The 22,928-nt window shown below is 39.1% G+C and overlaps 1 protein-coding gene across 1 annotated transcript; it reads left to right on the top strand.

The window, feature by feature from the left end:
* Nucleotides 1–21,387: 21,387 nt before the first annotated feature.
* LOC106825525 (putative olfactory receptor 2W6) lies at nt 21,388–22,320 on the top strand. The gene has a single exon (XM_014832328.3). It carries the CDS (start codon nt 21,388–21,390, stop codon nt 22,318–22,320), a length of 933 nt encoding a protein of 310 aa, XP_014687814.3.
* The last annotated feature ends 608 nt before the right edge of the window (nt 22,321–22,928 follow it).

The following is a 22,928-nucleotide window of genomic DNA, read 5'->3' as shown; positions in this document are numbered from 1 at the left end:
GTTTCCACTGAATCAGCGGCAGGAGTCCTGGATGATCCCCTGGTCACGCAGCCCCTCCCCTGCTCCTTCCCGACCCGTGCCACAGCGATCGCAGACTCTAGGGGAGGGAGTGACGTTCTCTCCTAACGTTCCAGTGCCTCCGAGGCCGTCAGCAAGGTTTAAGTTCTCCGCCTTCTTGGTATTGTAGATCTCTAATGTGTTGGCATTAGATTTATTCTCTGAAATTCAGTTTTTCCAATCCTTTGTTGTATTTTGGAGGGGAGAGAATCCCGGGTCCGCTCACCCTGCCATTTTGCTCCCTCCCAGCACGTTTTATTGAAGAGACTTTCCTTTCTCCATTGCATATGCTTGGCTCCTTAGTCAAAACTTAGCTGTCCATAAACGTGTAGGTTTATTTCTGGGTTCTCAGTTCTGTTCCATTGATCTGTGTATCTGTTTTTCTGCAAATACTATACTATTTGTAGTAAATTTTGAAATCAGGGAGTGTGATGCCTCTGGCTTTGTTCTTTTTTCTCAGGATTGCTTTGGCTATTTGAGGTCTTTTGTGATTTCATACAAATTTTTGGATTTTTAAAATTTCTGTGAAATATGCCATTGGGATTTTGATAGGGATTGCGTTGAATCTGTAATTTGCTTTTGGTAGTATGGACATTTTGACAATGTTACTTCTTCCAACCCATGAACATGGAATATCTTTCCATTTCTTCATGTCTTCTTCTTCTTCTTCAATTTCTTTCAACAATGTCTTATAGTTTTCAGTGTATAGGCCTTTCACCTCCTTGGTTAAATTTATTCCTAGTTATGTTTGTCTTTTTGTTGTGATTGTAAGTGATATTTTCTTAATTTTGCTTTCTGATAGTTAGTTGTTAGTGTATAGAACTGCAACTGATTTTTATGTTGAGTTTGTACCCTGCAACTTTACTGTATTCATTTATTATTTCTAATAATTTTTTGGTGGAGTCTTTCGGGTTTTCTATATATAAAATCATGTCATCTGCAAATACGGACAGTTTTACTTCTTCCCTTTCAACTTGGATCCCTCTTATTTCTTGTTCTTGCCTGATTGCTCTGGCTAGGACTTACAATACTATTTTGAATAAGAGTGGCAAAAGTGGGCATCCTTGTCTGATTCCTGTTCTTAGAGGGATAGCTTTCAGTTTTTCTCCATTGAGTATGATATTAGCTATGGGTTTGTCATATATGGCCTTTATTTTGAGGAGCTTTCCTTCTATATCCATTTTATTGAGAAATTTTATTGTAAATGGATGTTAAATTGTCAAATGTTTTTCTGCATCTATGGAGATAATCATATGATTTTTTTTTTCAATTTGTTAATGTGGTGTATCACATTTATTGATTTGCAGATATTGAACCATCCTTGCATCCCTGGAATAAATCTTACTTTATCATGGTGTATTATCCTTTTAGTGTTTTGTTGTATTCAGTTTTCTAATATTTTGTTAAGGGTTTTTTCATCTATGCTTATCAGAGATATTGACCTCTAACTTTCGTTTTTTGTGTTGTCCTTGTCTTGGTCTGGTATTGGGATAATACCGGCTTTGTAAAGTGTGTAGGAAGCATTCTCTCCTCTTCAATTTTTTGGAAGAGTTTGAGAAGGATAGGTATTAAATCTTTGAATGTTTAGTAGAATTCACCAGAGAAAAAGCTGTCTAGTCTTGGACTTTTGCTTTTTGGGAGGTTTTTGACCATTGTTTCAATCTCCTTACTAGTGATCAATCTATTCAGATTCTCTATTTCTTCTTGATTCAGTCTTGAAAGATTGTATGAGTCTAGGAATTTATCCATTTCTTCTGGGTTGCCCAATTTGTCAGCGTATAGGTGTTATAGTCTCTTATAAACCTTTGTATTCCTGTGGTATCCATTGCAACGTTTTGTCTATCATTTCTGATTTTATTTATTTGAACCCTGTCTCTTTTTTTCTTAGTGAGTCTGGCTAAAGGTTTGTGAATTTTGTTTATCTTTGAGAAGAATCAGCTCTTAGTTTCATTATCTTTTCTATTGTCATTTCAGTCTCTATTTCATCTCTTTCGGCTCTGATTTTTATTATTTCCTTCCTTCTACTGACTTTGGGCTTCACTTGCTCTTCTTTTTCTGGTTCCTTTAGGTGTAATGTAAATTGTTTACTTGAGATTTTTCTGGTTTCTTCAAGTAGACCTGTGTTGCTCTATACTTCCTTCTTAAGGACCACTTTTGCTGCATCCTGTAGATTTTTTTAGTTTTTAAATTTTTTTTTAAAGATTGGCACTTGAGCTAACATCTGTTGCCAATCTTTTTTTTTTTTTTTTTTTTGCCTTCTTCTCCCCAAAGCTCCCCAGCACATAGCTGCATATTCTAGTTGTGAGTGCTTCTGGTTGTGCTATGTGGCATGCCGCCTCAGCATGGCCTGATGAGTGGTGACATGTCTGTGCCCGGGATCTGAACCAGTGAAACCCCAGGCCACTGAAGCGGAGCATGCTAACTTTACCACTTGGCCACAGGGCCTACCCCTGTGTCCTATATATTTTGATGTGTTGTATTTTTATTTGTCTCCATATAGTTTTTGCTTTCTCCTTTCTTCACTGATCTAATAGTTGCTCTGTAGCATGTTCTTTACTCTCCAGATAGTTGTGATTTTTCCAGCTTTCTTCTTGTAGTTGATTTCTAATTTCATGCTGTTGTGGTCAGAAAAGACGCTCAATATGATTTCAGTTTTCTTAAATTTATTGAGGCTTGTTTTGTGTCTCAACATATGATCTATCTTTGGGCATATTCTATGTTCACTTGAGAAGAATGTGTATTCTGCTGCTTTTGGAGGGAATGCCCTGTATGCGTCTATTACGTCCATCTGGTAATGTGTTGTTTAAGCCTGATGTTACCTTGTTGATTCTCTGTCTAGATGATTTATCCATTGATGTAAGTGGGTTGTTGAAGTCCCCTACTGTTATTGTGCTGCTGTCCATTTCTCCCTTTAAGACTGTTAATTGCCTTGTATATCTTGGTGCTCCTATGTTGGGTGCATACATATATGTTAATAAGTGTTATGCGTTCCAAACCAATTGTCCCCTTTATCATTATGTAATGTCCTTGTTTGTCTCTTGTTACCTTTTTTTGGCTTGAAGTCTTTTCTGTCTAAGAATGGCTTCACCAGCTTTCTTTTGGCTACCGTTTGCTTGGAGTATCATCTTCCATTTCTTCACTTTGAGCCTATGTTTGTTTTTTTGGGTTTTTTTAGAGCTGAGATGAGTCTCCTGAAGGCAGCATATTGTTGGGTCTTGTTTTTTAATGCATCCAGCCACTCCGTGCCTTTTGATTGCTGACTTAAATCCAGTTATATTTAGCGTGATTATTGATATATGAGTACTTACTACTTCCATTTTATCTTCTGTTTTCTGATTACTCTGTAACTCCATTGTTTCTTTTCCTTGTGTTTCTATCTGCCATTTTGTTTTGATGGCTTCTATGATGTTTTTCTCAGTTTCCTCTTTTTTTATGTATCATGTCTCTGCTCTAGATTTTTGTTTTGTGGTTACTATGAAATTTGTATAAAATGACTTATAGATAAAATAGTCCTTTTTCTGCTGATAGCATCTTATCTTCATTTGCCTATACAGATTTCAGCCTTTTCCTCTGCCCCTTTTATGTTTTTGTTCTCAAAAATTATCTCTTTTTATGTTGCTTGTTACCAAGTTGAAGTAAATATAGTTATTTTTCATGGCTTTCCCTTTAATCTTTGTAATTGTTTAACATCCTAGTCTGAAATAGAGTTGCAATCTTCTGGATCTGTCTGTCTATTTATCACCTTTCTCAAAGTATTGTGTAATTTTACCTTTTTGTTTCAGATAGGAGAGCTCTTTTCAACATTTGTTGTAAGGCAGGTCTAGTGGTGATGAACTCCTTCAGCTTTTGTTTGTCTGGGGAAGCCTTTTTTTCTCCTTCATATCTGAAAGATAACTTTGCTGGATGGAGTTTTCTTAGCTAACAGTTTTTATCTTTCAATATTTTGAATATATCACTCCACTCTCTCCTAGCATATAGAGTTTCTGCTGAGAAATCTGCTCATAGCCTAATGGGAGTTCCTTTGTAGGTTACTTTTTTTCCCTAGCTGCTTTAAAAATTCTTTATCTTTGACTTTTGGCAGTTTTAATACAATGTGTCTTGGTCTTTTTTGTTGAGGTAATTAGGTGTTTCTATTAGCTTTGTTCACTTGTATATCCAGCTTCTTTCCAAGATTTGGGAGGTTCTCAGCTATTATTTCTCTAAATAAGCTGTCTGCTCCTTCTCTCTCTCTTCTCATTCTAGGATACCCATTATCTTTATGTTGCCCTTTCTAACAGAGCGGAATAGTTCTTGTAGAGTTTCTTCATTTTTAAAAATCTTTGTTCTCTCTTGTCTTTCATCTGAATCATTTCTAGATTTCCATCTTCAAGCTCTCTAGGTCTCTCTTCTATATTATCTTCTCTATTTCCCATGCTTTCTAATGCATTCTTCATCTCATTTCTTGAGTTCTTAAGCTCCAGAATTTCTGTTTGGTATTTTTTTAGAGTTTCAGTCTATTTTGCAAAGTATTCATTTTTTTTCATTAATTTTATTTTTGAGCTCATTGAACTGCCTTTCTTCGTTTTCTTGTAGCTCGAGTTTCTTTATGACAGCTATTTTGAATATCAGATCACAATTGCCATGACTTTCTGTAGAATTGTTTTTCTTTTTGTGATGCTGTGTTACTGTGGGTTTTCATGGTGCTTGATGAGTTATTCCTCTGGTGGCATATTGTTGTAGTGTAAACTTTTCTTTTTTAGGTATAGCTTTGTTTGTTTTGATTGTAACTATTCAATCAGTTGGAGATTAGAGGCCTTTCTTTTTCTTGTTGTTCAGTAGGTGGCATTATAGCACAGTCATTGGTTTCTCTTACCTAAGTTGCCTCTGGCTATATTTGACAGCCAGTACTTTCTACTTTCCATACCTCTGGGAGAGGTCTCGCCTATGCCCTTGTCACTGCTGCCTGTGCTCCCAGTGTCATTGGTGCCCTGCTGCTTCCTGTGTCACTGCAGGCATCACCACTAGAGTCTCACTGAGATAGCAGGTGCCTCCATTGCATTTGGGGTTGCCTGGGTTGTGAGCACTGCTGCCATGGTGTGGGTGGGGTGGGGATGGAGCCAGGGTCGTGGGTGACTTTGCCACTTCTGGGATTGTTGGGTTCACAGGTGCTGGCATGGGTAGGGGGCTGGCCAGTGTTGTGGGCCCCACTGCCCCTGCTGCTCTGTTTCTTGTGGCTTTGGACACCACTACAGTGGGGGCGACGGTGGAGTTGTGGGCTCTGATACAACTGCTGCTTTTCTTATCATGATTTTTTCCACTGGGGCCCTATGTCTACCACTGCTACTGGGTTTGCTGGGGCTGCAGGCTCAGCCACTGTGGCTGGAGAACCAGGATTGCAGGCACTGCCTTGCTGTTCTCTGCTTCCACCTCCTCTATGTACTCCAATCCATCCACCTTCAGATGTACAGATAAGTGGATCTCTCTGGCACCCTGGTGTGTTGAGAAGAGGAAACTTTGTTGAGTTGTGGCTGTCCCACTAGTTGTAGATTGAAGAGGAGTGTCTGGCATTGCTTGTGTATATTCTTCTCAATTTCATTTTTCACTCAAAGTATTGTATATATACCTGCTGATATGTGTAACTGTAATTATTTCATTTACACTCTTGAATACTTTTAATTACCCATCCCCTCACTTTTTGTTTTATAAACACTTCTCCAGTGATCACTTTGGTACCTGTCTCCTCATGCAAATAAACAAGAATATTTTAGGGAATAAATCTTGGAATGAAACGGTGGGGGTACAGTATCACTGTTAACTATGCTGGAGAGCCTGAATGCTGCAATACAACAAAATGAGTAATAAAAGTTATGAATATTAGAAGGAAAGGGACAAAACTCTGATTATTTGCACATGATCTGATTATATACCCAGAATATCCAAATAACTGGAGTAAATAACCATTATTCTAGTGGTTATTATTATAATTATTGAGAGTTTGCTAAAGAGGTCAGATTATTTGTTCAACAAGCATTCACAGACTTGAGCCATGGATGACTCAAGGTACTGGGAATAGATTAGTCAACCAAATGGAAAGAATTCCCACCTTCTCCTGGACCTTAGACTCTATAGGGCATTAATTCTATAGTGTGTTAGTTGGTACTAAATATGACGGGAAAACAGAGTTGAGGTAGGGTAGGGAGGATAGGAAGAGTAGAGAGGGTGGGAGATTTGCAATATTTAGTAGAGTGGTTAGGAACAGACTTCTCAGAGAGGTTGCCATTTGAGTAAGGAAAGACTTGGAGGATGTCAGATAGGGAGGCTCAGGAAACAGAAAGTGCAGAATCTTGGTGAGAGGTCACATGACAAGTCCACAGCACAGCAAGGAGACTAGTTGACCAGAGCAGTGAGATTGAGGTGGGGAAGCAGTAGAAGATGAAGTCAGACCATGTTAAGGACTTTGTATACAAATTTGAGTGAAATCAGAGGCCTCTGGAGGTTTCTGAGAAAAGAAAATCAATATGCAGTTACAAATTATACCACACAAGGGGAAAATAACAAGCGCTACCTTCTCATTCCTCCATGAAGTGAGAGAGATGCACTTTGATTGAGGATGAGTAGGGAGTGCATTTGTGTGAAAGTTTTAGGGATAAAGAAAGAATGAAATAGCCACCTCAGACATGAGAAGGTACACTCACTCACCTACAAATGTGAAATCTTGTAGGATTTCTATTTGGGGTCTATGATCATGAATTTAAAGTAGAAACAGTTGCTTGTATGGTATCTTCAGTAGCCTTGGGCTTAGTAAGTCCCAGGTGAGAGGTTGAACAGAGTTGGCCTTTGGCAAGACTGAGGATTCTGAAGTGAGAGGAGAGAAGTCTGTAAGTGTGCTTTCAAAGGATTAATTATAAAAATGGGCCATGGAGTCTCATCTGAATCAAGAAAGAATTGACGACACACAGGAGGTGCAGGCAAATGTTGGAATCAATGCATCTGAAGCTTTCCTGCATGTGTAGATAACTGGGGTGTTGACAGGCTTTGAACCAATGAGGCCAAGAGTAGAACGTCTGAAAATGTGGTATTAGAAGTTGAGATTTTGGAGATGGTGAACATTCTGAGGATGATGAAACCAGCATCACCATTTTGGAGAGTGCATGGGTGTCTGATTTAATTTGGAGGAAAAATTAGAGGAGAGGAGGTCAAGAATATGGCAGGAAGTTCTTTAATAAAAACTGGCTTCTAATTTACTTAGCAATTCTTTCACTTAAGATTCACCTGTGTCTTCGCCTGGCTTGATAGCTCTTTGTTCTGAATCAATGAATGGTACTCTACTGTGTAGATGTACAGTTTGGTTATCCATTCATCTGTTGAAAGGCATCTTTGTTGCTTCTGGTTTTTGGTGATTACCAATAAAGCTGGTATAAACATTCACATGCAGGTTTTTGTGTAGACATAAGTTTTCAAATCAGCTGGGTAGATACCTCACAATGGGATTTCTGGGTCAAGTTATTAAGATTATGCTTAGCTGTGCTTTTTACTTTTCAAACTGAAAATATTAATTGACTGAATCCAACTGATTTTTTAAAAACTAGGTGTCTGCATGTGAATGAGTATTATCTTCCTAGTCTTAATCCAGAGAATTTGATTGTATGAGAATGAAAAGTATGCTAAGTTTTTATTGGGTAAATTGAAGAACGTACTAGAAAATGTTTAAAATTTCACAACCTAGCTTTATTTTAGTGTTCTTCACACAAAACTATCTTATGTGTGTAAATTCAGCCAAAAATGACTACTATAAATACCATACATCTTACTATTATTAACAAAAAAAAAACTATAATAAGGAGTCTGCCTTATTTGATTTTTGGTTCTTCCTCTGCTCCCCAACAGTGTCTAGTGTACTATTCTTACTTATGTTTGAACTAATAAAATACCAGTGATCATTTAAATACTACTAAGCATTTAATGAAACTCTTATTCACCTAAAAACTTTTTGTTTTGTTTTCCTTGAGGAAGATTGGCCCTGAGTTAACATCTGTGCCAGTCTTCCTATATTTTGTATGTGGGCTGCTGCCACATCATGGCTGATGAGTGGTGTAGGTCCACACCCCGGATCCGAACCTGTGAATCAGGGCCACTGAAGTGGAGCTCGCTGGACTTAACCACTACGCCATGGGGCCGGCCCCTAGAAATTTTTAAAGTTCAGAGGAAGTATGGAGAAACAGGCTTTTGTGCCTTAGTTACTTCATCCCCCTTGCTACCTACCTCTTCTCCTCAGGGCACCTCACTTTTCTACACTAATTGATCACTTGGGGCACTTCCTTCAGAGAAGTTTCTTCAGAGTAAACAAGTAAAGATTGCCTGTGGATTTGACATGTGGGGCATCACACTTCTCATAGATCCCTAGGAACTTAGTATAAAAGCTTCCTGCAACCACAAACTAGGTCTTTCTGACAGGCAGAAAGAACTCTCACCCACTTGGTTAGCTCAATGTCTTCTGAGTGTCTGGGCGCAGTGGACAGGCTCTCAGCTGAGAGGTGCCAGAACTGACTTAGCTAATAGAAACCCTGAGTGTACTAGATGCACATTAACCTGTGATCCATTACAGACCCCCTTTTATTTAAGACTTGGGTTAATGTTTTGTCCCTACTCCTAGGGGGAAATGAAAGAAGAGGATAAGGACATGATTTGGGTCCTCAAAAACATTTCTGAGAGTGAGACAAAGCCAAATGGTTTGTAGACTGAAGCAGGAAGAGTGATAGGAAGAGGAAGCGAAGAAAGGCACTGGCAGTTTTACCAAATCTCGATTTGTGTTCCTGTTCCTACCTTGCTGTGTGGCAGGTGAGCTTTACACAGCCTAAAGGCTTGATAGTCTTGACAAAGAGAAATACAGTCTGCATCGTGCTGCTTCAGCAGTGATGTTGTTTATGGCAGGGAGATGAGCCCTTGTGTCTTAGAGAGCCATGCACAGCTTCCCTTCTTCTCTCTCTGAGCATTCAAATTTCTCACCCCCACCAGGACTTCAACTGGGTAGTAAAGAACTTGACCAGACATGACTTTTAACATGTCAGACTGAGGAATGTGTGTTTCTTTGCTTTCAATTTCTCTGTATGCCAGGTTTTAGCTGGAAGGGTCTGAAAAGCCAGGACATGGTTCTACGCATGAATGCCCAACTCACACCCCTACATTGGCATAAAACTGAGCTGTTAATGCTTTCAAGGTTCTAGAAAGTGTTTTTTTTTTTTAATTAAAAAGACACTTGAGAAAATAAAGATGACCCTGGTGGTGAACACTTGATCTTTCCTCCCCTCTTTCTACAATCCTGAGTGGTCAGCATTGGCAGTAGTTTTGTTGAATGACTCTGGCAGTCCACCTCTTCCCTTCACTCAGCAAACATTTCCACGGTGCGTGGTATGTGCCAGGCACTAGGAGAGATGAACACAAAGGGGTTGTATGATGGCCCCCTACAATAACACAGGCAGTGTTGTACAGTAGTTTAGTGATCATGAGCTTTGGAACCAGTGAATATTGACTTTGAGTCCTGCTTCTACCACATACTGGGGATGTGGACTTGGCCTTAGGACTAAGTCACCGTAAGCTTCAGTTTTCTACTCTGTAAAATGGGGCGGTGATATTAACCTCAGGGATTATGTGTGAACATAAAATGAGATAACGCACATAAAGCACTTTGCACATTGCAAGCTTGTAGTATGTATTTGAGAAATGTTATCATTATTCCTACCACCATTATTATTATTATCTAGTGAATTACAGTTTAAATTCATGTATATTATATTTTATAATTTTCAAGATAACCCTATGAAAAGAATATTATGATATTGTTATTCTCATATTACCGATGAGTAAACTAAGATCCATTAAGGGTTAAAGAGCTTTCCAAGTTTATATATGTAGTAAGAGGTTGAGACAGGATTGAAACAGAAGCCTCTTGATTTCATGTTTAATAGTCTAAACCCTATACCAAAGCCTTACCAAGGTTGTCTGAGTTAATTAATCCAAATAAGAAGCATTTAGTGGAGTCATCCATCATTGGTTATGATGAGTTTAACATTGTCATTAATTCTTTGCTTTATTAAATTTCAGCAACCTCTCCCAACTCCCTGGTGAATTTGCTCCTTTTATTCCAATTAATTCCTTTCTCTTCAGCATTACCACTTTTCTCTTATTTCCTTATTCTCCCAGTGGAAAATCTGATCAATTTCTGTACAGAAGACACCGTCTGGTGGAAAATGTGAGGTGCTCTGGATTCTTCACCACTTACATGCTATTTGACAGAATATAGGCTTATCAGTCAGTTATAAGGATCTTAACGTTTTCTGTAACTACCTGATAGTGTCATTTTGAGGTTTAATTATCCTTATATAAAAAAATAAAAAGAAACTTTTAGATATTTTTATTACAGCCGGCTCTTGTAATAGTTAAAGACTTTAAAGTGGTCCAAAGAAATGAAGAATTGAGTTCTCTTCTTCACTGGTCCGTGGAGTTTTGTCCCATGCCTCCATTTGCCAAGTACGTATTATTCCAATTTATAATATATGCCAACTTTACTTCCAGGAATAACATGAAATAGTTTGCAGTCAAAAGCATAGAAACCTGAAGAGTCTTCATGGGCCTGGCTGGGGCTGTCTGGAGCTGATGGAGCCGCAGGATCACATGATGACAAGGTCTTGGATCAGGCAGCAGATGTATGGGGTTCCACATCAAATCCCTGCAGACAGTATACAGGTAAGGTGGACGTGTGAGGTGGGCAGGCCTGGGGAGATTGGGACCTGGAGACAAACGTCTGTGTAAAATTCACCTTCAGTGAATTAGTGTCTTGAGTAAATATTGGCTTGGTGGTATCAGTCAGCAAGTTTTATGAGATACTAGAGATCTTAATTTTTAAATAATTCCTCAATTTATAAATTTTTGTAGGTCAAACAAAATATGAGCATTCCAGATTAGGTTCAAAGATCTTTGGACAAATATTAACTGAATATACACTTATTACTTGCCAGATATTTGGCAACTGATGGAGATTTAATAATCAACAAAATAAGCACTGTTTCAGACTACTAGCCTACCTCTTGTCCTTCTGATATTGCATCTCTGAGCTCCATTCCCAGAGTGTCTGGGAATCCACTCTTTCACTTATAGACTGGATCTTCCATTACATCCCATGTATGTCCCTCTTGCTTCTCTCCAATTCCAAATTACTCCTCATCAGTTTTCCTTTCCCTGTTTTCTCACCCCCTCCTTTAAATTTTCCTTATAAATTAAAAAATAATTTTATTATGCTTTTTTAATTGCAGTAACATTGGATTATAACATTATATACCTTTCATATGTACATCGTAATATATTTCAAATTCTGTGTAGATCACATCATATTCACCACCCAAAACTAATTATAGTCCATCCCCTCACATGTGAGCCTAATCACCCCTTTTGCCCTCCCCTCTCTTCCCCCATGGCAACCACCAATCCAATCTCCATTGCTATGTGTTTGTTTCTTGTTGTTTTTATCTTCTACTTATGGGTGAAATCATGTGGTGTTTGACTTTCTTTCTCTGACTTATTTAATTCAGCATAATACCCTTAAGGTCCAGCCATGTTGTCACAAATGGCTGGATTTCATCATTTCTTATGGCTGAGGAGTATTCCATTGTGTATATATATCACATCTTCTTTATCCATTTGTCCCTTGATGGGCACCTAGGTCGCTTCCAAGTCTTGGCTATTGTGAATAATGCTGCAGTGAACACAGGGGTGCAGGTATCTTTATGCCTTTGCATTTTCAAGTTCTTTGGATAAATACCCAGGAGTGGGATAGCTGGATCATATGGTAGATCTATTCTTAATTTTCTGAGGATACTCCATACTGCTTTCCATAGTGGCTGCGCCGGTTTGCACTCTCACCAGCAGTGTACGAGGGTTCCCTTCTCTCCACATCCTCTCCAACATTTGTTGTTTCTTGTTAATTATAGCCATTCTGACTGGAGTGAGGTGATACCTCATTGTAGTTTTGATTTGCGCTTCCCTGGTACCTGATGATGTTGAGCATCTTTTCATATGCCTGTTAGCCATCCGTATATCTTCTTTGGAGAAATCTCTCTTCAGATCTTTTGCCCATTTATTAATTGGGTTGTTGGTTTTTTTGTTGTTGAGCTGTATGAGTTCTTTGTATATTTTGGATATTAACCCCTTATCTGATATATGGTTTGCAAATATCTTCTTCCAATTGTTAGGTTGTTATTTCATTTTGTTGATGGTTTCCGTTACTGTGCAGAAGATTTTAGTTTGATGTAGTCCCATTTGTTCATTTTTTCTTTTGTTTCCCTTGCCCAGTCAGACATGGTACTTGAAAATATGCTGCTAAGACCGATGTCAAAGAGTGTACTGCCTATGTTTTCTTCTAGAAGTTTATGGTTTCAGGTCTTACATTCAAGTCTTTAATCCATTTTGAGTTTATTTTTGTGCATGGTGCAAGGGAATGGTTTACTTTCATTCTTTTGCATGTGGCTGTCCAGTTTTGCCAACACCATTTATTGAAGAGATTCTCCTTTCTCCGTTATATGCTCTTGGCTCACTTGTCAAATATTAGCTTTCCATAAATGTGTGGGTTTATTTCTGAGCTCTTGATTCTATTCCATTGATCTGTGTGTCTGTTTTTGTGCCAGTACCATGCTGTTTTGGTTACTATGGCTTTGTAGTATATTTTGAAATCAGGGAGTGTGATACCTCCAGCTTTGTTCTTTTTTCTTAGGAATCCATTGGCTATTTGGGGTCTTTTGTTGTTCTGTATAAATTTTAGGATTCTTTGTTCTATTTCTATGAAAAATGTTGTTGTAACTTTGATAGGGATTGTGTTGAATCTATAGATTGCTTTAGGAAGTGTGGACATTTTAACTATATTAATTTTTCCAATCCAAGAGCATGGAATAGCTTTCCATTTCTTTGTGTCTTCTTCAATTTCTTTCAGCAATGTTTTATAGTTTTTGGTGTACAGATCTGTCACCTCTTTGGTTAAGTTTATTCCTAGCTATTTTATTCTTTTTGATGCAATTGTAAATAGGATTGTATTCTTAATTTCAATAGTCTAATTTTTATTCCTTGCCATACATATGTGCCCCTTTACTGCTTTCACCCATCCCCCAACACCCTTCCTCTCTGGTAACCACTAATCTGTTCTCTGTATCCATGTGTTTGTTTATCTTCCACATATGGGTGATATCACGTGGTGTTTGTCCTTCTCTGTCTGGCTTATTTCGCTTGAGATTATATCCTCAGGGTCCATCCCATTTGTTGCAAATTGGAAAATTTTGTCTTTTTATATAGCTGAGTAGTATTCCATTGTATATATGTACCACATCTTTATCCATTCATCACGTGAAGGACCCTTAGGTTGCTTCCACATCTTGGCTATTATCGAAAATGTTGCAATGAACATAGGGGTGCATAAATCTCCTTGAGTTATTGATTTCAAGTTCTTTGGATAAATATCCAGTAGTGGGATAGTGGGATTATATGGTATTTTTATTTTTAAGTTTTTGAGAACTCTCCACACTGTTTGCCATAGTGGCTGCACCCGTTTGCATTGTGTATGAGGGTTCCCTTTTCTCCACATCCTGTCCAACATTTGCTATTTTTTGTCTTGTTAATTATAGCCACTCTGACAGGTATAAGGTCATTGTAGTTTTGATTTGCATATCCTTAATAATTAAGTGATGCTGAACATCTTTTCATGTGCCTGTTGACCTTCTGTATATCTTCCTTGAAAAAATGTCTGTCCATATCCTCTGCCCATTTTTTGATCAGGTTTTTTTTTTTTTAAGTCATATAAGTTCATATATATTTTGGAAATTAAGCCCTTGTTTTCAAATATTTTCTCTCAGTTGGTGGGTTGTCTTTTTGTTTTGTTCATGAATTCCTTTGCCTTGCAGAAACTTTTTAGACTGATGTAGTCCTATTTGTTTATTTCTTTTGTTTCCATTGCCTGATTGGACATGGTATTAGAAAATATGCTGCTAAGCCCCATGTCTAAGAGTGAACTGCCTATGTTTTCTTCTAGGAGTTTTATGGTTTCAGGTCTTACCTTCAAGTCTTTAATCCATTTTGAGTTAATTTTGTGTATGGTAAAGATAATGGTCTACTTTCATACTTTTGCGTATGGCTGTCCAGTTTTCCCAGCACTGTTTATTGAAGAGACTTTCCTTTCTCCATTGTATGTTCTTGGCTCCTTTGTAGAAGATTAGCTGTCCATAGATGTATGGTTTATTTCTGGGCTTTTCAATTCTGTTACATTGTTCTTCGTGTCCATTTTTATACAAATACCCTGCTGTCGTGATTACTATAACTTTGTAGTATATTTTGAAGTCAGGGATTGTGATGCCTCCAGCTTTGTTCTTTTTTCTCAGGATTGCTTTAGCTATTCAGGGTCTTTTGTTGCCCCATATGAATTTTAGGAATCTTTCTTCTATTTCCATGAAGAATATTGTTGGGATTCTGATTGGGATTGCATTGAATCTGTAGATTGCTTTAGGTGATATGGACATTTTAACTATGTTTATTCTTCCAATCCATGAGCATGGAATGTCTTTCCATTTCTTTAGATCTTCTTCAATTTCTTTCAATAATGTCTTAGAGTTTTCATTGTATGGGTCTTTCACCTCCTTGGTTAAATTTATTCCCAGATATTTTGTTCTTTTTGTTGTGATTGTAAATGGGATGGTATTCCTGACTTATTTTTCTGCCAGTTCATTATTAGTGTACAGAAATGCAACTGATTTTTGTAAGTTGATTTTGTACCTGCAACTTTGCTGTAGTTGTTGATTATTTCTAATAGTTTGTTTTTTTTAAAGATTGGTACCTGAACTAACAACCGTTGCCAATATTTTTTTCTGTTTTTTTCTCCCCAAATCCCTCCACTACATTGTCGTATATTTTAGTTGTAGGTCCTTCTAGTTGTGGCATGCAGGATGCCACCCCAGCATGGCCTGATGAGTGATGCCATGTCTGTGCCCAGGATCTGAACTGTGAAACCCTGGGCCACCGAAGCAGAGTGCATGAACTTAACCACTCAGGCATGGGGCTGGCCCTGTAATAGTTTTCTGATGTATTCTTTAGAGTTTTCTATCTAGAGAATCATGTCATCTGCAATCAGTGAGAGTTTCACTTTTTCCTTTCCAATGTAGATGTCTTTTATTTCTTTTTCTTGCCTCATTGCTGTAGCCAAAATCTCTAGTACTATGTCAAATAGGAGTAGCAAGAGTGGGCACCCTTGACTTGTTCCTGTTCGTGGAGGGATGGCATTTAGTTTTTCACCATGAAGTATGATGTTGGCTGTGGGTTTGTCATATATGGCCTTTATTATGTGGAGTACTTTCCTTCTATGCCCATTTTATTGAGGGTTTTTATCATAAATGGCTGTTGGATGTTGTCAAATGCTTTCTCTGTGCCTATTGAGATGATCATCTGATTTTTATTCCTAATTTTGCTAGTGTGGTGTATCAAATTGATTGATCTGTGGATGTTGAACCATCCCTGAGTCCCTGGTATAAATCCCACTTGATCATAGTGTGTGATCATTTTACTGTATTGCTATATTTGAGTTTCCAATATTTTGTGGAGGATTTTTACATCTATGTTCATCAGTGATATTGCCCTGTAATTTTCCTTCTTTGTATTGTCCTTGTCTGGTTTTGGTACCAGGGTAATGTTGGCCTTATAGAATGAATTAGGAATTGTTCGCTCTTCTTCAATTTTCTGGAATAATTTGAGAAGGATGGGTACCAAATCTTTGAATGTTTGGTAGAATTCTCCAGAGAAGCCATCTGGTCCCGGACTTTTGTTTTTTAGGAGATTTTAGATTACTGTTTCAATCTCTTTACTTGTGATTGCTCTATTCAGATTCTCTATTTTTTCTTGACTCAGTTTTGGGGGGTTGTATGAGTTTAAGAATTTATCCATTTCTTGTAGGTTATCAAATTTGTTGGCATGTAGTTTTTCATTGTATTCTCTTATAATTTCTTGTATTTCTGTGGTATCCATTTTATTTTCTCCTCTTTCATTTCTAATTTTATTTATTTGAGCCTTCTCTTTTTTCTCTTAGTGAGTCTGACTAAGAGTTTGTCAATTTTTCTTCTCAAAGAACCAACTCTTAGTTTCACTCATCCTTTCTTCTTAGTCTCTATTTCATTTATTTCTGCTCTAGTTTTTATTATTTCCCTCCTTCTGCTGACTTTGGACTTTGTTTTTCCTTCTCTTTCTAGTTCTCTTAGGTGTATTTTAAGTTATTTATTTGAGATTTTCCTTGTTTGTTGAGATGGGCCTGTATTGCTATGAATTTCCCTCTTAGAACCACTTTTGCTGCATCTCATAAAAGTTGGTATATTATATTTTCATTGTCATTCGTCTCCAGATGTTTTAAAATTTCTCCTTTGATTTCTTCATTGATCCAATGGTTGTTCAGTAGTGTGTTGTTTAGTCTCCACATATTCGTGAGTTTCCCAGCTTTTTTCTTGTGGCCCATTTCTATTTCGATAACATTATGATTGGAAAAGATACTTGATATGATTTCAATCTTCTTAAAATTTTTGAGGCTTGCCTTGTTTCCCCACATATAATCTATCTTTGATAATGTTCCAAGTGCACTGAAGGAGAGTGTGTATTCTGCTGTTTGGAGATGGAATGTTCTATATATATCTATTAAGTCCATCTGTCCAAGTGTTTCATTTAAATCCAATATCTCCTTGTTGACTTTCTGTCTGGACAATCTATCCATTGATGTTAGTGGGGTTTTGAGGTCCCTACTATTGTTGTGTTGCTGTTAATTTATCCCTTTAGGTCTGTTAATAGTTGCATTATGTATTTGGTGCTTTTGTGGTAGGTACATATGTTTTTTTCTTTTTTGAGGAAGATTCGCCCTGAGCTAACATCCACTGCCAATCCTCCCCTTTTTGCTGAGGAAGACTGGCCCTGAGCTAACATCTATGCCCATCTTCCTTTATTATATATGTGGGACACCTGCCATAGCATTGCTTGATAAATAGCGTTAGGTCCATGCCCAGGAGCCAAACTGGTGAACCCCAGAGCTGCCAAAGCAGAGCACATGAATTTAACCACTATGCCACTGGGCCAGCCCCAGGTGCATATATATTTTTAAGTATTATGTCCTTTTGGTGGAAAGTCTCCTTTATCATTATATACTGCCTGTCTTTGTCTCTCATATTTTTTTATTTTGAAGTCTGTTTTCTCTCATATAAGTATGGCAACACCTGCTTTCTTTTGCTTGCCATTTGCTTGGAGTATCATCTTCCATCCCTTCATGCTGAGCCTATGTTTGTCTTTAGAAATGAGACGTGTTTCCTGGAGGCAGCCTATTGTTGGGTTGTGTTTTTCAATCCATCCAGCTACTCTCTGTCTTTTGATTGGAGTATTCAATCCATTTACATTTACAGTGATTATTGATATATGAGGGCTTAGTACTGCCATTTTGTCTCTTGTTTTCCAGTTATCTATACTTCCATTGTTTATCTTCCCTTGTATTTATGACTGCTATCTCAGGTTTGTGGTTTTCTCTGTTTCTCCTTATTTATGAATTGTTGCTCTGCTCTGAGTTCTTGTTTAGTGGTTACCATGAGGTCTGTATGAAAGATCTCAGAGATGAGATAGTCCATTTTCTGACAGCCTCTTCTCTCCATTAGCCTAAGCAGATTCCATGCCTTTTCTCTTCCCCTTCTGAGTTACTGTTGTCACAGATTATTCTATTTTGTGTTGTGAGTTTGTGACTAAGTTGAAGTGCTTATAGTTATTTTTAATGCTTTCCTTCCCTTTATCTCTTATAATTAAGTGTTTGCTAACCTGTTCTTATAGAAAGCTGCAGTTTTCTGATTTTGTCTATTTATCTCCTTGCTCAAAGTTTTGTAGACCTTTGCCTTTTTGTTTCAGGTACGAGGGTTTCCTTCATCATTTCTTGTAAGGGAGGTCTAGTGGAGGTCTAGTCCCTCAGGTTTGTTTATCTGAGAAAGCTTTAATTTCTCCATTGTATATGAAGGATAATTTCACTGGATACAGTATTCTTGGCTGAAAGTTTTTGTCTTTCAGTATTTTGAATATATCAATCCATTTCCTTCTAGTCTGTAAGGTTCTGCTGAGAAATTCGCTGAAAGCCTGATAGGGGCTCCTTTGTAGATTATTCTCTTCTGCCTTGCTGCCCTTAATATTTTTTCTTTGCCAATGACTTTTGCCAGTTTTACTTATAGGGCTTGGAGAAGGTCTTTTAGCATTGATGTAATTAGGAGTTCCATTGACTTCATGTATTTGTAAGTTCAGTCTTCCCCATGTTTGGGAAGTTCTCAGCTATTATTCCTTTGAACAAGCTCTCTGCTTCTTTCTCCTGCTCTTCTCCCTCTGGGATATCTATAATCTTTATGTTGCCTTTCCTAATTGAGTCAGGTATTTCTCAAAAATTCCTTCCTTTAAAAAATAATCTTAGTTCTCTTTCCTCCTGCACCTAAAGCATTTCTATATTTGTATCCTCTAAGTCACTAATTCTGTCCTCCATAATGTCAGCTTGATTTTTTAAGAATTCTAGATTATTTTTTTATCTCATTAATTGTGCTCTGCATATCCAGAATTTCTGTTTGTTTTTCTTTATAGTTTCAATCTCTTTGGTGAAGTATTCCTTCAACTCATTAATTTTATTCCTGAGCTCATTGAACTGTCTTTCTGAGTTTTCTTGAAACTTATTGAGTTTCTTTATGACAGCTATTTTGAATTCTCTGTCATTTAGATTGTAAATTTTTGTGACTTCAGAGTTGGATTCTGGAGACTTATGAACTTATCATTTTCCTTATGCTCTGAATTGTTACTATAGTTTTTCATGGTGTTTGATGAACTAATCCTTTGCTGCGTTTGTGGTAGTATCAGTCACAGATTCCACCTGCTACCACTGGGGGAAGCAGGAGCTGTGTTTCTTATCCCACCCCATCCGCTGGAAGTTGTGTGCACATGGTGGGTGCTCCTGCAGGCAGGGATAGTGTTCACGGACATGCTGGTCTTCCACTGCCTCTGCTTACAGTCCTGCTGTCTGCTGTGCTCAGTGAGTGGGGCTTCTTCATGGGCCCCAAGCTGGGGACACTCACTGGGGACTCAGCGGCATGGTGCACACTCCTGCAGGCTGTGATATCATTAGCTTGTGCACGCAGGACTGCAGCTGCCTCCTCTTACAGTCTCACTGGGGTGCATTCCCACTGGTGGGGCTGCAGCAGCATGGTGGGCACTCCTGCAGGTTGGGATAGTCTTCGCCTGCACATGCATAGCTGCTACCACCTCTTCTTACAGTTGCACCAGGGTGCATTCCCACTGGAGGGGCCACTGCAGCACTGGAGGGGCCACTGCAGCACAGTGTGCACTCCTGTATGCTGGGATACTGTTCACCCTCAGATTGGGCTGACCCCACCTCCTCTTAGAGTAGTGTGGGCCACTGTGTGAGGACCTGTGACTGGGCTCACTGCTGCTTGAGAGGGTAGGGGAGTGCTCACCTATCTCCACTGCTTCCCAGGACCCAGTCCATCCACCTTCAGATGTATAGCTGTGTAGGTCTCTCAGTCCTCCTGTTGTGCTGTGTGGGTATCCTCCAATGGTCAATGAATGTCTGTTTAGTTGTAATTCAAGAGGGGCAGAGACAAAGGGAACAGCTAACTCCACCATGTTGTTGGCGTCACTCTATGAAGTATTTCTTTTTAACAGCAGAGGGGCAACTGGAGAAGTCACAGAAAAACTCAAGGTGGAAATTGTTAATCACATGTACAGAAATAACCTTTTTCACTGCCTGATTTCTTCTTCAACTTCTACCCAAGTGAAATGAAGTTGTTACCTAATTTTAGTTTTCTTCTTGGTGCTTTTATTTACAATTCCTATTAAAGATAAGTGTCTAAATTCCTTTATCTTCTTGCCAATTTATTTGAAATCTGCTATATGATTATCACTCAATTTTACTCAGAGACATGGACAGAAGCTACCCCAAAAATGTTCTTGTTGACTGTCCCACTGCCTTTGGTACATAAGAACCAGTACCTTAATGCATCTCTCTGCCTTATATTTTATTCAAACTTTAAAGCAAGTTTGAAAGTGATAGTCTTATGTAGAATTTATAACAAAATGATTTTTAAAAGTGGTTCTATGGCTATCATACTACTCACCCACAGTAGCTTCATTCATTTGAAGATTTAAGCAGGGTCAAGAGAGTGGAGAGGGGAGAGGATTTGTGAAGATTCATTTGGTGTAAGTAGTGGTCTGAGTATAAATCATCCCCTCCAAACAGAAAAGGGTGTTTTGAGGTACCTGCTCCTTCATCTCAAGAGGCTGTCAGGTGGGAGACTTCAATAGAGCCACTTGGAGACTGTTTTAGTTTGGAGGGGGTAGAGTGAGCCAGGTTGGAAATTCTAGGGGATGAGAAAAGAGCCAAAAACTGCTACAGTGGTAGAGCCAGGAAAGTGTTGACTGCTGCAATGGTTTTGAGGCAAAAGATGAAAGAGGCTTTCCTGTGTGTCAGAGGAGGGCCACAGTGAAGGAAGAGCTAGTGTGAGTTTGTCCTGAGTCTTATCTGGTAGGGCACCAGAGAGACAAAGGGATCGAGTAGCATGATGCTGGAGAGAATACTGGACCTCCAAAGGCTACAAAAGGTGATGTCAGCTGCCTAAGAAGGAGATGCACCAGCCCAGGTTGAGAACCTACGAGTCCACTGTCCAAGTAAGTGGGTTTCTAAGAAGTCACACATTTCCCATAAGAGAAGAGTCTGCTCTTTAAATACCTGCCAGGCTCAGGGAGCATGACATTATCTTGAGAGAATAAGAGCTTTCTTGGAACTGTCTCCCTTTCCCTATGCATGGCCCAAACAGGAAGATCCTACGGCCACTGCTGACTTGCTAGCAGAGAAGGGACAGGGAGAGACAGAAGCTGCCCACAGACCCTCCCTCAAGCACAAGGATTAGCCTAGAAGGTGCTCCAGCTGGGAAAGGACAAGACTGAATGTTAAATGAGGTTCTAAGTTTTTAGTATTCATGGGATTGGGTTTTCAAATTAGTGAATTTAGACTCTGTTTATAACTGAAAGTAGTTGTAATACTTTATTACCATGGAGGTCAGGGGCCTGCTGGAGTTTTCATCTGATCACAGTGGAAAATAAGTTTGAAAGGACAAGAAGAAACAAAAGAAAAGTAGAATTTAGGTCACATCCAGGGACCATGCTTATCCAATAAATCCATTACCAGTATTAATTACCTACTTATTACTCTTAAATCCCACTCCAGATGGTGTTTGATTGCCCTCAGTGATAAGTGCTGAAGAGGAGATGGAAACAACCAATGATAGCACAGGCAGAGATTTCATCTTAGTGGGCTTCTCTGAGCGACCTGAGTTGGAGTTGATCCTCTCCCTCTTTGTCCTGATATTCTATACAATAACTCTTCTGGGGAATGTGACCATCATCCTACTCTCTATCTTGGATGCTCGACTCCACACAGCCATGTACTTCTTCCTCAGAAACCTCTCTGTGCTTGACCTCTGCTTCACAACCAGCATTGTGCCCCAGATGCTAGTGAACATGTGGGGAGGCAACAAGAAGATCAGCTATGCTGGCTGCATGGTCCAGTACTGGTTGGCCTTGGCACTTGGCTCCACTGAGTGTGTGCTCCTTGCAGTGATGGCAGTTGACCGCTATGTTGCAGTTTGCTGGCCTCTACGCTATGCCTCCATCATGTACCCTAGGCTGTGCCACCTCCTGGCTGCAGTTTCCTGGTCCTCTGGCTTTGCCAACTCCTTTCTACAGTCCTCAATGGCCATGGTGCTGCCTCGATGTGGAAACTGGCGCGTGGACCATTTCTTCTGTGAGCTGCTGATCATTGTTAAACTCTCCTGCATTGATACTGGCCCAACAGAGTCCAAAATGTTTATTGCCCGGCTGATCATCCTAGGCATGCCTGTCTCCATCATCCTGACTTCTTATGTGTGCATTGCCAGGGCAGTAACAAAAATGCACTCAGCAAAGGGAAGGAAAAAGGCCTTTGGAACCTGTGCCTCCCACCTAATGGTGGTCTCACTCTTCTATGGGACCATTATGTTTTTGTATCTGCAGCCAAAGGACAACTACTCCCAGGACCAGAGCAAAGCACTGGCGGTGCTCTACATGATCCTTGCACCCACCCTCAATCCCCTGATCTACACGCTGAGGAACAAAGATGTGAAGAAAGCAGTCAGGAGGGTCATGGGAAAGGAGCAGGTGTAGGGCGACCAGGAGCTGGAAGAACAGTTGAGGCAACCCCAGGAGACACAATTTGGGGTGTACTTGTTTCACTTTTCTAGTAGTGGAGTGAAATGTCTGCTGCATCCTATCCTCCACTACTCCTGGGACCCTGACAGTGTAGGAACTCTCCAGAAGGAAACTTACCATCCCTGAAAGGAAGCTTCGGTCAAAGAATTTCTCACTGGGGAGTAATTCTGTGTCCCATTGATAACGCCTTTCTGTTCTCAATGAATAGTTACTAACTTATTCAATGCCACTAAATATACAACTAGATGTTATATTAACACTGATGAGAATTCTACTACATTTATTAAGCAGCTTCATGGCCACAGCAGCTTCTTCATCTTCTCTTTCATCATCCTCACCTCCCCACTATCAAAATGACCAGAAATAGTGAAATACAGAGGATTTAGTCAGTAATGTTCAAGGGAATACTTATCCATTGTTAATAAATATATGTAAAACAAGAACAAAAAATAAAAAACAATGAAGAGATGGAGACTAGACAGTATCTTAAGAATTCCTACTTTTTAGAACTGAAAGGAATCCCATGACCATTCAGGTCAAGGCCATAGAATATGCCAAATTTC

The sequence above is a fragment of the Equus asinus genome, chromosome 9 (assembly GCF_041296235.1).
Source record: "Equus asinus isolate D_3611 breed Donkey chromosome 9, EquAss-T2T_v2, whole genome shotgun sequence".
Taxonomy (NCBI): Eukaryota; Metazoa; Chordata; class Mammalia; order Perissodactyla; family Equidae; genus Equus; species Equus asinus.
This window is presented reverse-complemented; position numbering and strand designations above follow the sequence as displayed.

Coding starts and splice junctions, on each gene's coding strand:
- LOC106825525 (XM_014832328.3), top strand. CDS start 21,388: ATGGAAACAACCAATGATAGCACAGGCAGAGATTTCATCTTAGTGGGC.